We start from the raw sequence: 11827 nt of genomic DNA, 5'->3' as shown, positions 1-11827 counted from the left end.
TCTAACTAGGTGAAGTTGTAAACTCTTCCAGTATGTAACATTCACATCTCTGGTAGCTTTATCCCAGCTTCAATCCATTCCTCATTCCTAAAGTCACATTTAGAAGTATCCCTAATATTCAGAAAATGACAATTAAAATCAGATTATACAGCAGAGTTATGGGAAAAGAGAAAGCATGGCACTTAATTTAAATATTTTCCATATTCATGCAGGAATTGCAGAAATATATAAAACCCCAGAATAAACAGATTCTCAGGTAAAGCTCCTACCCAATCTGTCAGACACTAGAAGCAGGGAAGGAGGAGTACCTGCAAATGCAGTTTATCAATAGTATGAGATTTAAAGGAATTCAAAACTTTATATTTGAAAATACAGCAGTCTGCCTGAAATTAAAGGGGTTTTCGATTGAAAAAAAACAAAGAAGCAAACTTTAGAAGCAAACAATTTTTTGCCTAATAAGTGAAGAAATACATTTAACCCAAAGATTTCTCAGCAGGACTAAAAAGATGCAAAGGAACTCTGGTAAAGAGACATGAACCAAGTGTTTGTGATTTGTTGGGAGTTTTTTTGTTGTTTTGTGGGGGGTTTAAGGAATTTAAAGCAAATTACTGAGCTTGACCCACACCTCATACTCCCAGAATTCCAGGGAAACATAAACAAGAGTTTTTCCTCTGTGATTTCCAGATAATTTGGCTGCTGCTCCAGTTAATAGAAAAACATCTCTCTTCATTCTCTTTAGGACTTCCAGTCACAATGGTCTGTTATCAACTTCTCAGGGTGACACTTACCAATGACTTCATTCACAGGGAGCATTTGGCTTTTCTAGTTCATCAATCTTTTGAGTAATTACTGCATTCTCTAAGCCAGGTTACCTCAATACAATTGCCTCAGGTTTCTATTTCACATTCTTAAGAAAATTAGAAAATTCGAAGAGTTTATAAAAATAGGACCCAGTCAAAACATTTAGAACTTCATCACAGTTTGGGTACAACTGATAGGAACAGAATTTAGATTTAATCTAGATTAATCAGCCAGCTAGGATTGTCAACAAAAAGGGACTACATATATCAGATGGAAATACAACGTGATTTTCATTGTCTGAAGCAAACAGAAGCAGCCCAGGAGTGCCATGGCCTCAGGCATGAGGACAGAGTTCCTAACACACACCATGCTCTTCATGGACTCTGCTAATGCTCCCTAATGTGTCACTGAAATTTTGAAGCTCCTGAATTTTAGAGTATTACTCAAGCTTTCTGTTACAATCTCATTCCATGTGAAGTCTTAAAGCCCTTGATCATGGTAATTCACCTGAAGCTCAGCCTTTCTTTCAAAATTAGCTGACTTATTAGGCAGCAAGGCAACCTTTGATAAGAAAACTCAGGAAGTTCAACACAGAAGTGCAAAATATATTCCAAACGAATTATTGCTGCCTCCAGTGAGTTAATATCGTATATGATTTATTCTAAAGCTGGAAAAGGCAGAATTTCATCTGCCTTTTTAAACCAATTTTCTACTGAATAACAATATCTGGAGCTGGCAGCTGAATGAACTGTCACTTTGAGCTCCCCCCACCCGGCACAGCCGATGACAATCTCGCTCTCGCAGGTGAGCCACTTGTCAGCTCTACTGTCAAGACACTCCGAGATGCTAACGCAGGGAAACAATTATTAATGAATCATTTGAACCTTGTTTCTCGTTCCTCCCCCTCTGCTGAGCTCAGCGAGTTCTGTTCCTTGCCTTTACAGCTGCACAATGACATAGAACCACAGAGCGCGATGGGCCAATACAGGGAGAATCTGGAGCCCCTTCAGCAGCTGGGGATGTATTAGGCATTGACACGACATAGGGTGGAATATAGCAGTTTAAACCAAAAACATCTTTTATATCAGGTGTGAATAACCTGAAGTCAACCTTAAGGACACCCTGACACATCTGCTGAAGGCGACACTGGAGGGATGACAGCGCAAGCCAAGTTTTGTCTTATTCATCTGAAACTGTGAGCAAGGATTCACTGCTAACCGTTGTAAATTAGCTATTAATGAGGTCTATTAGAAGCCATTCGTGGTTCTCTGTCTGCAAGCTGCACCAAACCTTAGCATAAGATTAATACGTTTTCCAGATTCCTTAACTGAAAGCACATTGCGTTTAAATTCTAATTGCTGTACTCCACGTAAAACTTACGCAGTTGTTTTACATGTGTCACATGCCAAGAGAATAACAGTGTGCAGAAGAAAGGCAAAACCAGTCTGGCATATGTTTCCTGCATCTCACTGAAGTACCATTTTCCTGGGCACTGCCTGAGGCAACAATCACCGACAAAGCTCTGTGCAGACATTGAAATAAGAAAAATTAATGGTCACAGCCACTTTCTCAACATCAGACAGATCAACTAAGCAAACCTGACTCACATTACTTTCTCCTTTTGCTCTGACCCAGTGATTTAGGATTCACATCAAAGAACATCGATCAAAATAAAGAACTTGCTGTTTTGCCACTAACATGTATTTGATCCACGAATTCACAATTCTTTTTAGAAGGTAGTGATGGAAATTTCAAATGTTCTATAGGAAATACCTTCTCAAACGTCCTCAAGTTTTTAAAACACCGCAGCTGTAATCAATTTTGGTACACAAACCCTTATTTCATCACCAAGACAATCAAGTAACTATTACTTGCTGTCAAGTCCTAAACACGTGCACACATTGAAGGGTATTATAAAGTCAGTTAACTGGCTGATTACAGATGTGTGGGTTTATTTCAGGTTTTAAGTAATTCTTTACTTAATGTTTCCACCTTACAGGGATTTTTAGAGTGACTGCAGATAAATTTTTTGTTGGGCTACAGAAGTTGCTATGGAAGTTGTCTTTTCATTAGTCCAGCACACAGATGGTAGACAGGTAGGTAGCCTGGAAAGCACAAAATGCTCTGACATTTGGTCAGTTTTTCAGAAATATCTGGGGGATTTGGTTGTTGGCTTTCGTGTTTGTTTGGATTTTTTCCTTTATCTAGTTTACATCTACAAAAAGTAGTATGTCTAAAATCTTTCACTGGAAATAACAAAACCATTATGAGAAACACAAAACCACACAGCACTGAGAATATTTTACACAAATTGCAAGGATTAGTGAAGGAAAACTGAACTCAACTTTTAACCAAACCAATAATAGGTTCCATTTTAAAAAATGCTATTCATTTTAATGTGTTCAGCATTAATTTGCTTGTAATTTTACAGTGTTGGTATGAGACACTATGAGCTATTTGAGTTTCTGCAGATGTTTTCTGTCTGAATTTCTAAACTTGAAATCCTCATCATGCTGCTAGTGACATTCCTACCACTCTAGAGATACCAACACTAAGACACGTCTGCGTATGCCTGTTGAAAATCTAGGGCTGAAAAAAGAGAACAACAGCATTTATCCAAAAGAAAGAAAGCCTATAAGCTTTGGTTGTTAGGTGAAGTTAGTAGGCCAACCTGGGGAACTCACGGTGAGCAAGAGCCTTCTGGTGTGGCACACTTTCTCTGGGAGGAATCTTCGTCCCTATGCAATTTTGGCAGTCAGACTGCCAATTCCAGCGCACTGCTCCTGCAAGTGAACAACTGCCTTTTCACCGAGGAAAGAAAGCCCTCAGCCTCCATCTCTCCTGTGCAGTGTGTGGGCCACTCTTGGCACTCCATGGACACAGAGAGCTTTCTGTGCTGGCACCTTTTATCTGGGAGGAATTTTCGTCCGTATGCAATTTTGGGAATCAGACAGCCAATTCCAGCTCAGGGCTCCTGCAAGTGAACGACTGCGGTTCCACCCAGGAAAGAAATCCCTTACCCTCCGTCTCTCCTGTGCAGTGTGTGGGCCACTCTTGGCACTCCAAGGACACAGAGAGCTTTCTGTGCTGGCATCTTTTGTCTGGCAGCAATCTTTGTCTGTATGCAATTTTGGGAATCAGCCCTGCCCCTGCCCCTTCCCCTGGCCGGCAGCACCAAGCAGATGTGCCCCGTTGTCCTCCCTGTCCCCAGCCAGGCCAGTCGGGCCCCCTTGAGGGTGTGCCCACCCTCCAGCCCAGGCTCCAGGCCTTCTGCTGCAGGCATGGGAGATGCCCCGGGCGAGCGCCACAGCAGCCGGCTGGCAGGGAACCGGGAGGCTGCCTGGGGGCTGCTTATGGCCTCTGCCCCCCAGTTGCTCAGCCCTACCCACAGCCTGTCCCCTCAGGGCCTCCTCTGCCCAGCCTGTCCCCTCGCAGCCTCCTGCCACCCACCCCCTCACGCATTGCCCTCGCTGCTTCCCACTCCCTTGTCCCGGCAGGGCCTCCGCAGCCCCTCAGCCCTTCAGGGCCTCCCAGCGCCCCGTCCCCTCAGGCTCTCCCCCAGACCCCACAACCAGCCCGGCAGCGGCGCAGCCCTGAAGGAGCTCCACGGGAGCTGGCTCAGGAGGCACCTCCCAGCCCTCAGCAAGCCAGACAGCAACACACGGGCAGGCCACAGATGCTGCTTCCCGGCTGGCACAGGGCCTGTGGCCACCTCCCAGGACCAGCTTCTCAGGGAGCCCCACAGCTCCAGGCTCTGCCCATCCGCTCTGCTCCAAGTGTTGAGGCTCCAGCAGAAGCCCCCAAGGCCAAGGGCCTTTGGGGCACTTTCCCCTTCCCCACTGCACCTTTGGGCAAGTGTTGTGGAGCACAAGGGCCCTTTTTCCCCTCTTCCCAGACGCCCCAACGACACCGGGCACCAAAAAAAACTCCCGAGCCTCTGTGTATGCTAAGAGGGATTTCATTGTCTCAAGTTGGGGTAACAGGAACTGGTTGCATGGAGGGGTCTGTCCTGCAGGTTCAGGTGGTCCCATCAGACAGGGTTCCCAGGATCAGTTCTCCGCTGACCTCCGGCAGCTGCCCCACAGAGGAGTCTCCCTATTCTAGACATTCTGGAGCTGATCTTCAAACTGCTGGAATCTGGAGAAGACTGAGGTCTTTGGACAGCTCTTAGGATTTCCTGGGTTTGAAGTGCCAGGCTTTTGACAGCAGCGCTGTCGGGAGTCATGCCTTCAATAACTGGAAGAGAAAAGAACAGAGCCAAGCTCAGAGAGCAGATCTCTGGCGAGCCAAGAAGCCCCTCCTGGCAGGGCCATGCCACCCAGCTCTTGCCATGGCCAGGAGGGAGCAGGGCCCAACGGGATCAGCCAGCAGGTGCTGGCCACCAATACCCCCCGTGCCCCTGGAATCTCCCTCTGCTCTGCCCAAGCCGTTCCTCATCCGGGCAGGGAGCAGAGCCCTGCGCAGCCAGGGCAGGATTGCAGCTCCCTGCCCCGGGCTCTGTGCTCCCCTCACCAGCCCCACTGCCCTCACTCACCGTCAATGACGATCTGCAGCTCTTCCCGCTGTCCCTTCAGGTACCTGCCGGCGATCCCTGGGAACACAGACCCTGTCAGGGCCCCAGCGGCACAGCTCCCCCCCGGGGCGCTGCCGGCTCGGCCACGCACCCTCCTGCCCTGGCAGGGCTGAGCCAGCGGGGCGGGAGGGACCTTGTGGCTCACCGATGAACCTGAGGGCCGCCTCTCGCACGGACTCCTGGGGGCTCTCCAGGTACGGCAGGGCCTGGTGCAGGTACTCGGCCGCTCTTCTCTTGTCCTTTTCCAGCTGGAGAGAGCAGCAGGGCACAGAGGGAAGGGTTGGCTGGGGCTCTGCCCCTTGGCCGGGCGCTGCCTGCGCCCAGCACTGGCCTCCCCTGCCCGCACAGCCCTGAGGCCCGGGCAGCAGCCGCAGGGGCCGGCTTTGGAGGGAGCAGAGGGCTGGCTGCTCCCCGGCAGCCGCGGGGCCGCCCTGCCCCACAGCCCAGCTGGGCCGGGGCTCCAGCGGCACCCTGGCTCGGGGGCAGAGCAGCCTGCAGAGGAGCCCGCACGCCCCAGGCAAGGCAGCAGCGGGTGGGGCGCAGGCTGCTGTCCCACGGGCGGCTGCAGCAGTGGGCAGGGGCACAGTGCCGGCCCCGCACTCTGGGCATCGGGGACTGCGGCTTTGGGGTCGTCCTTACCAGGCACTCACTGAACCTCCAAGGCTGCTCTGTCTTCAGCAGCTTCACGAGATCCCTCCTCTTCAGCAACCACGCTGCACAAAGCAGCGCTTTCCGAGACGCCTGCAGAGCAACAGAGACCAGGACATGGCACTGCAGCCCAGGGCACGGGACCCGTGTCCCTGGACCAAGGCCAGGAGGAGACTGGAGCCTTGGAGGTGCCAGGGCAGGAGACAGCCCAGCCTCCTGCCGTGGGGACACCAGACCCTGCAAGTTCTCACTTCTGCCACGTCCTGGTTCTCATCATGCCAGTGGAAAAAAAGTGGGAGCAGGCTGAAGATGATGTGTGTCTTCAGGGGTTGTTTACTCTCCTCCACTCCCAACTCCATCACCTTTCGGAAGAGGTCAATGGAGAGCACTTGCACGTGGATGTTGTCCTGATGGAAAGGAAGTGGAAAAGACCTCAGCACCGGCTGCTCCAGGCCCACCGGGGCACAAGCCTGCAAATCCACAGGCCACAGTTTCCTGGCAGCACCCAGCGCCTGGGGTGGGGGGCACAGAGCCTTACGTGGCCAAAGAGTGGCTGGAGCACCTCAGCCAGCCGCAGGGCAGTGGGGGTGGAGATTGGGATGTCTCTGTCCTGGACTTGATTGATGAATACAGAGAGGGCCGCCCAGACCAACTCTCCGTCTGTATCCCACAGTACTTCCACGAGGCTTCGTGTCAGGCTCCGCATGCCGTCAGCCTGTGTGGAACACAATGCTGTGGAATCCTAGAATATCCCGAGTTGGAAGTGACCCACAAGGATCACTGAGTCCAGCTCCTGGCCCTGCACAGGACCATGCCCAACAATCCCATCGTGTCCCTGAGAGTGTTGTCCTTGAGCTCTGGCAGCCTTGGGGCTGTGACCTCTTCCCAGCGGGGCCTGTTCCAGTGCCAGACCACCCTTCACCTCTGAGTGAAGAACCTTTCCCTACTCCCCAAGCTAAACCTCCCCTTGGCCCAGCCAAGCCCAAGCGATTGCGCTCCCCAGCCCCAGGCTGCCGGCACAGCTTCAACCAATTGCCCCCTCCTCACCATCCCAGGAGCCTTGCTCAGCACCACGAGGCCTCTCAGCACCAGGCGACGCATCTCTGTGCACTGGCTCCACAGGCGCCTGGAAAGGATCTCCAGGACGCTGTCACTCCACTCAGTCATGTTTGGGCAGTCCAGGACCTGAAAGGCACGGAGCAGTGACGGGATACCCGGCTGGCAGGAGCCCAGACCCGCACACGGCTGGGCCCAGGCAGCAGCACAGGGCACGGCACCGTCCCCGGCAGCTGCGGCTGCGAGAGGGCAGAGAGGTGGAGGGGGGTCAGCAAGGCAGCGCTCGCCATCAGGCTCACCTCCACAAGGAACGCCATGGCAGGAAGCTCCCAGCAGGTCTTCTCCCTGCTGAGCAGCCTCAGCAGGCAGCGGGCAATCGGGTAATACAAGGGGCTCGAGGCACGGCGCATCTCCCTGCCCGGGGGAAACAGGCACCATCAACCCTGAGCCGGGTGGGCCAACCTCTCCCAGGACTCACTGACAGAGTCCTGGTCTTTCCCCACCAGTCTGGGAGGGGATGAGGGTGCTCTGGGAGGCGGCTCCTCCTGTGCCCCCACCTCTCCCAGCCTTTGCCACTCTGCTCGGCCATCCCTGGGTGACAAGGTCCTCTGGCCCACGACCACGGGCACTGCGTGGGGTGCCCCGTGCAGAGGGCAGAAAGGACAGGGGCAGCGGGGACAAGGGGGTCTCACCTGGCCAGCAGACCCACTGCGTAGTGGTGAGTGTCAGCCCTGAGGAGAGTGTCCCAGCCACGCTTCCGTTCCATTGAAACCATGACATCTTCACACCCCAGATGACAAAGTAGGGCCTTCATGGTCAGCACTGCAAACCTGGGTGCAGAGCAAAGCCCGGGTCATGCTGGGAGCCCTGAGCAGCCCTGAGGGCATGAGAGGGTCAGGAGGACTGGGACTGAGCACCTCTTGGAGTTTGTTGGAAGGTCGTATTCCTTCTGGCATTCCTTCCACAAGGTGTCAACTTGCTCTGGCATCTGCTCTGGGCTGATGGAAATCTGGAAGAGCAGGTCCACGAGGAGACGGGGGGAATACTTTTTCAATGGCTCTGTGCACTGGAGCACCTGGAGAATCTCCCAAATCACCCTGGTTGCCTGCAGAAGATAAAGCACCCGGACACAGCTGTCAGTGCCCAGATGTCCATGTGAAAGGGCCCAAGTGTGGGAGGGAGAGGCCAGGGAAGATGCGGGGGCAGCCCCCAGCCTGGTGCCCCTGAACCCGCCCCTAAGCCAGGTTTCCAGCCCGGCGCCTGAGGCAGGGAGATGCAGTGCTCGGGGAGGATGGAGAGCTGCTGGAGAAGCGACCTGTGGGCAAGTAAAGTCCAGTTCCAGAAACTCACAGCCAGGGCAAGGACATATGTTTTTTCCCCGTCGGAGGTGGACATGCTGAGCCGTGGCCAGTTCTGCATCACACGGAGCAGCGCTGCCAGCACCTTCGCCACTGTCCTTCCCGATGAGGCGATGGTCTTCCACAGGGTTGCAGCAGCTCTGTGGGGCCAGAGTTCTGTGTCAGGGGGGTGCTGGCCAAAGTGCCTTGAGGAGCAGGGAGGGACCATGGCAGCAGGATGGAGGCTGACATGGCAGGGCTGGGAAACAGAGGCTCCAGATGGTCCTGGAACTCTCCATCCCTCTGGCAGACCATGTGGGACGGGATGGACAGGGTGATGTGCTCTGAAGGCTGGTGAACCCCGAGCCGTGAAGGCAGGGAGGCCCTGTACCTGTCACACGATGGGGCACAGCGCAGGAGGGTGAACACAGCATCAGCAGGGTGTTCATCAGTCACCCTCAGAAATTCTGCCAGCAGCTTCTCGTCTGGAGTCGCGCTGGCTGTCAGTCTCTGGTGCACATTCCTGACGAAGGCTGGCACCTGGAGGAGGCATGGGGGAAGAGCTGCCAACTTGCCCAGCTTCCCTGACGAGTGCTTCCCTTCCCACCACACTGTGCTGGCCTCAAAGGCTGAGAGGGCCCAGGGGAGCTGGCTTGAGGGGCCACAAGCCCCTGGAGTGGCTTGAGCCTTGGGCACAGGCTACTTACTTGCTCTGGACTGGAGACACCATTCTCAAAAATCTCTGGAGTGGGAGCATAATTCACACTCTCCCTGGGCACGAGGTCAGTGTCTGCAGTGCCCTCGGTCATTGCAGTGTCGGCCTCAGCACTGAGATCGGGTGGTGCAGCGCCAGAGTTTGTGGGTTCATCGCTCAACGGGATGTCAGAGATTGCAGTGCCATTGATGGATGGGCTGTCAGTGTCTGTTGTAGCATCAGGGTCAGACTTTGTTGCGTGAACAGTAGGTGGGGTATCACAATTTCCTGTGCCATCAGTCAGTGTGGTGGTGACATCGGGGTCTGCCTCGAGCTCAGTCAGGCTGGGGTCAGGCTGTGCCATGACCTCGCTTGGTCTGGCTGTGGTCCTTTTACGCCGAATGCCCAAGAATTTCAGAAAGCTCTGCAGAAGAACGGAGAGCAGGGAAGAGCGGGATGTGCCATGGAGAGCTCTGACAGCGGTGCCAGGCAGAGCAGGGACAGCAGGTCCAGCCCAGGAGGCCGTGGCTGCAGGTACCTGTGCTGCCCTGCGGAAGCGGCCACGGGCACGGTCCTGTTCCTGTGTCTGGTCCTGTCCTGGATCTGGCAAAGAGCGAGCGCGGTCAGAGCTGAGGGGCTGCGGGACAGGCCGGAGAACACGGCCCAGCCCTGCGCTCCACAGGCAGGGCCAGCCCCGCCATGCCCAGTGCATGGAGCTGCAAGGGATCAGCCCCGGGCCCTCCTTCCCCCTCCCTTTCCCTGGCCATGTCCACAGGGGACGGGGTGGGATGAGGCAGAGCCGGCTGCAGCCACCAGCCCTGTGGCCCAGTTGTGCCACTCACCTTCCTGCAGGGGATGCAACTGCTCCATATTCTCCAGGTGCTGGGATGGGGCAGCTCCAGGGCCTTTCTTCTTCATCCGAAAGGGACTGAGCAGGCTCAGGTGTCTTCCCGCCATCCCACAGTCTGGCCTTGAAGGCACCTGCAAGAGAGAGACACCTCGGAAGATCTCCGGGTTACCAAGTCCGGCAGGCTGCCCTCGAGGCCACCTACCACAGGGATTGGAGACTCCGGAAAATTTCCGGGTCCCCAGTCCTGCGGTCTGGCCTCGAGGGCACCTGAAAGAGAGAAAAGCCTAACAAACGGTATGGGTCAGTGAGTCCTGCAGTCTGGGCTCAAGGACACCTGAAAGACAGAAAAGCCTAGCAAACACTAGGGGTTAGCAAGTGCTGCAGTGCGGCCTCAAGGGCAGCTGCCGCAGGGACTGGGGACACCTCGCAAAAGCTCCGTGTCACCAAGTCCCGCGGTCTGGCCTCGAGGGCACTCGCAGCACAAAAACGCCACCAAAACGCTCCGGGTTAGCAAGGAACGAGTTGGCTGCACGGGGGCTCCGCACAGCACCGCTCTGTCCCGTCTGTCCCGTCGCCGGCTCCGAGGAGCACTGAGGCGTGGCCACCTCACCACCACTACTAAGTCATCACGTGTCACAAAGGGCCCGGTGACACCCTGCCCCGTGCCATCCCACCGTGTCACAAAGGGCCCTGTGACACACTGCCACGTGCCCTGGGGCCTCCCCTAGCCCGGCCAACGTGCCCCAGGCGGGAAGGAGTCCATTCTCCAAAGCATCCAAGACAGCTAGACAAGGACTTTAGGCACAGCTGAAAAACTAAGCAAACCCTCCCCTGCTGTGCCTGCCCATGGCAGCAGAAGGAGCCCCCTCGGCTGCCGAGGCAGCAGCGGGAAGGCCACGGGGCCTCCACACGAGCTGGCACGGGTTCCTTGGGAGAAGTGCCGGCTGGTGGCCCTCCCGAACACGGGGCTGTGACACACAGAAGGAACGTGGGGGCGAGGGCACCAATGCTGCTCCCACCCCATTGCCCGGGGCTGCACCAAAATCAGCAGCTCTGGCAAGTCCTCGCCCAAGGAGACCTGCCACCGCCCCCAGTCCTGGCAGGGCTGGTGCCCGTCTCCTGCCCCACACAGCTGTGTGCCCGGGGCACTTCTCTGCCCCAGGGCAGCCAAAGCCAACGGGCACTGATGTCTGTGCTCTTGCAGGGGGCTGCTGGGAGTGGCAGCTGGAGCAATTGGTGGCCCTGCTCGGCAGCTGTCAGAAGGCAGAAACACATTCTCCTTGTGGGAATGATTTTTTTCAGGCAAGTGATGAGCTGCAGCACAAAACTCCCCTCAGTTGCTGAGTTTTGCAGGAAGATTAGATTGATCAGACATCCTGTCAAGTTTCCTTGTGTTCTTTGGACTTTTTTCTTGCATTCTACAAAATAAAAGCTGCCCAGTCTGATGTTCAAAGCTCCAGTTGCTGTGTGTATGGTTGTGACTCCCAGCTGATAGCCAGGGCATTGGGGAAAGTGGAGGGGACAGGGATGCAAACCTGTTCCCTGTCTCTGATTAAGGTGCCAGCCTCCTGAAGGAGCAGCCAAGACAAGTGCTGGCAGCAGACGTCTTTTGCCGGTTGCTGCTCCCACGTGGACACAGGGCACACGTGTTGCCACGGGTGCAGAACACTTGATACAAGAGCAATGGGGGGCCATGCACTGGCAGGGAATGGGCTCCAGCAAGGCCAAAGTAGGATCCTCCAGCAGCAAAACCTGAGCTTGTGAACTGGGCCATCATTGCAGCAGACAGCACAGCACTGACTTCCCTCCATCCTGCAACCTGAGCCAGAGGAGGCCTTGCTTCAGCTTCTGCTGCTTCTTCCTTCCAC

At 54.9% G+C, this 11827-nt stretch overlaps 1 protein-coding gene across 1 annotated transcript; it reads right to left on the bottom strand.

Moving 5' to 3' along the window:
- Nucleotides 1-4461: 4461 nt before the first annotated feature.
- Nucleotides 4462-11454, bottom strand: LOC127472581 (maestro heat-like repeat-containing protein family member 7). The gene is made up of 15 exons (XM_051791005.1): nucleotides 9952-11454; nucleotides 9648-9712; nucleotides 9123-9533; nucleotides 8807-8955; nucleotides 8429-8576; nucleotides 7996-8183; nucleotides 7771-7908; nucleotides 7378-7492; nucleotides 7070-7207; nucleotides 6561-6737; nucleotides 6274-6429; nucleotides 6014-6115; nucleotides 5520-5622; nucleotides 5336-5392; nucleotides 4462-5037 (listed from the first exon to the last, which is right to left on the bottom strand). Exons 1-15 carry the CDS (start codon nucleotides 10064-10066, stop codon nucleotides 4832-4834), a joined length of 2268 nt encoding a protein of 755 aa, XP_051646965.1. The 5' UTR covers nucleotides 10067-11454; the 3' UTR covers nucleotides 4462-4831.
- Nucleotides 11455-11827: the final 373 nt, after the last annotated feature.

Source organism: Manacus candei, unplaced genomic scaffold (assembly GCF_025592945.1).
Source record: "Manacus candei isolate 608988 ecotype Guabito, Panama unplaced genomic scaffold, ASM2559294v1 h1tg000029l, whole genome shotgun sequence".
NCBI lineage: Eukaryota > Metazoa > Chordata > Aves > Passeriformes > Pipridae > Manacus > Manacus candei.
This window is presented reverse-complemented; position numbering and strand designations above follow the sequence as displayed.

Bases quoted from the DNA above. Each gene is read 5' to 3' on its own strand.
- LOC127472581 (XM_051791005.1), bottom strand. From the start codon at position 10,066: ATGGCGGGAAGACACCTGAGCCTGCTCAGTCCCTTTCGGATGAAGAAG. The intron at 5,393-5,519 runs GTGAGCCACAAG...CTGTGTTCCCAG, and splicing joins GGCGGCCCTCAGGTTCATCG to GGATCGCCGGCAGGTACCTG. The intron at 5,038-5,335 runs GTGAGTGAGGGC...TTTCTCTTCCAG, and splicing joins GCTGCAGATCGTCATTGACG to TTATTGAAGGCATGACTCCC.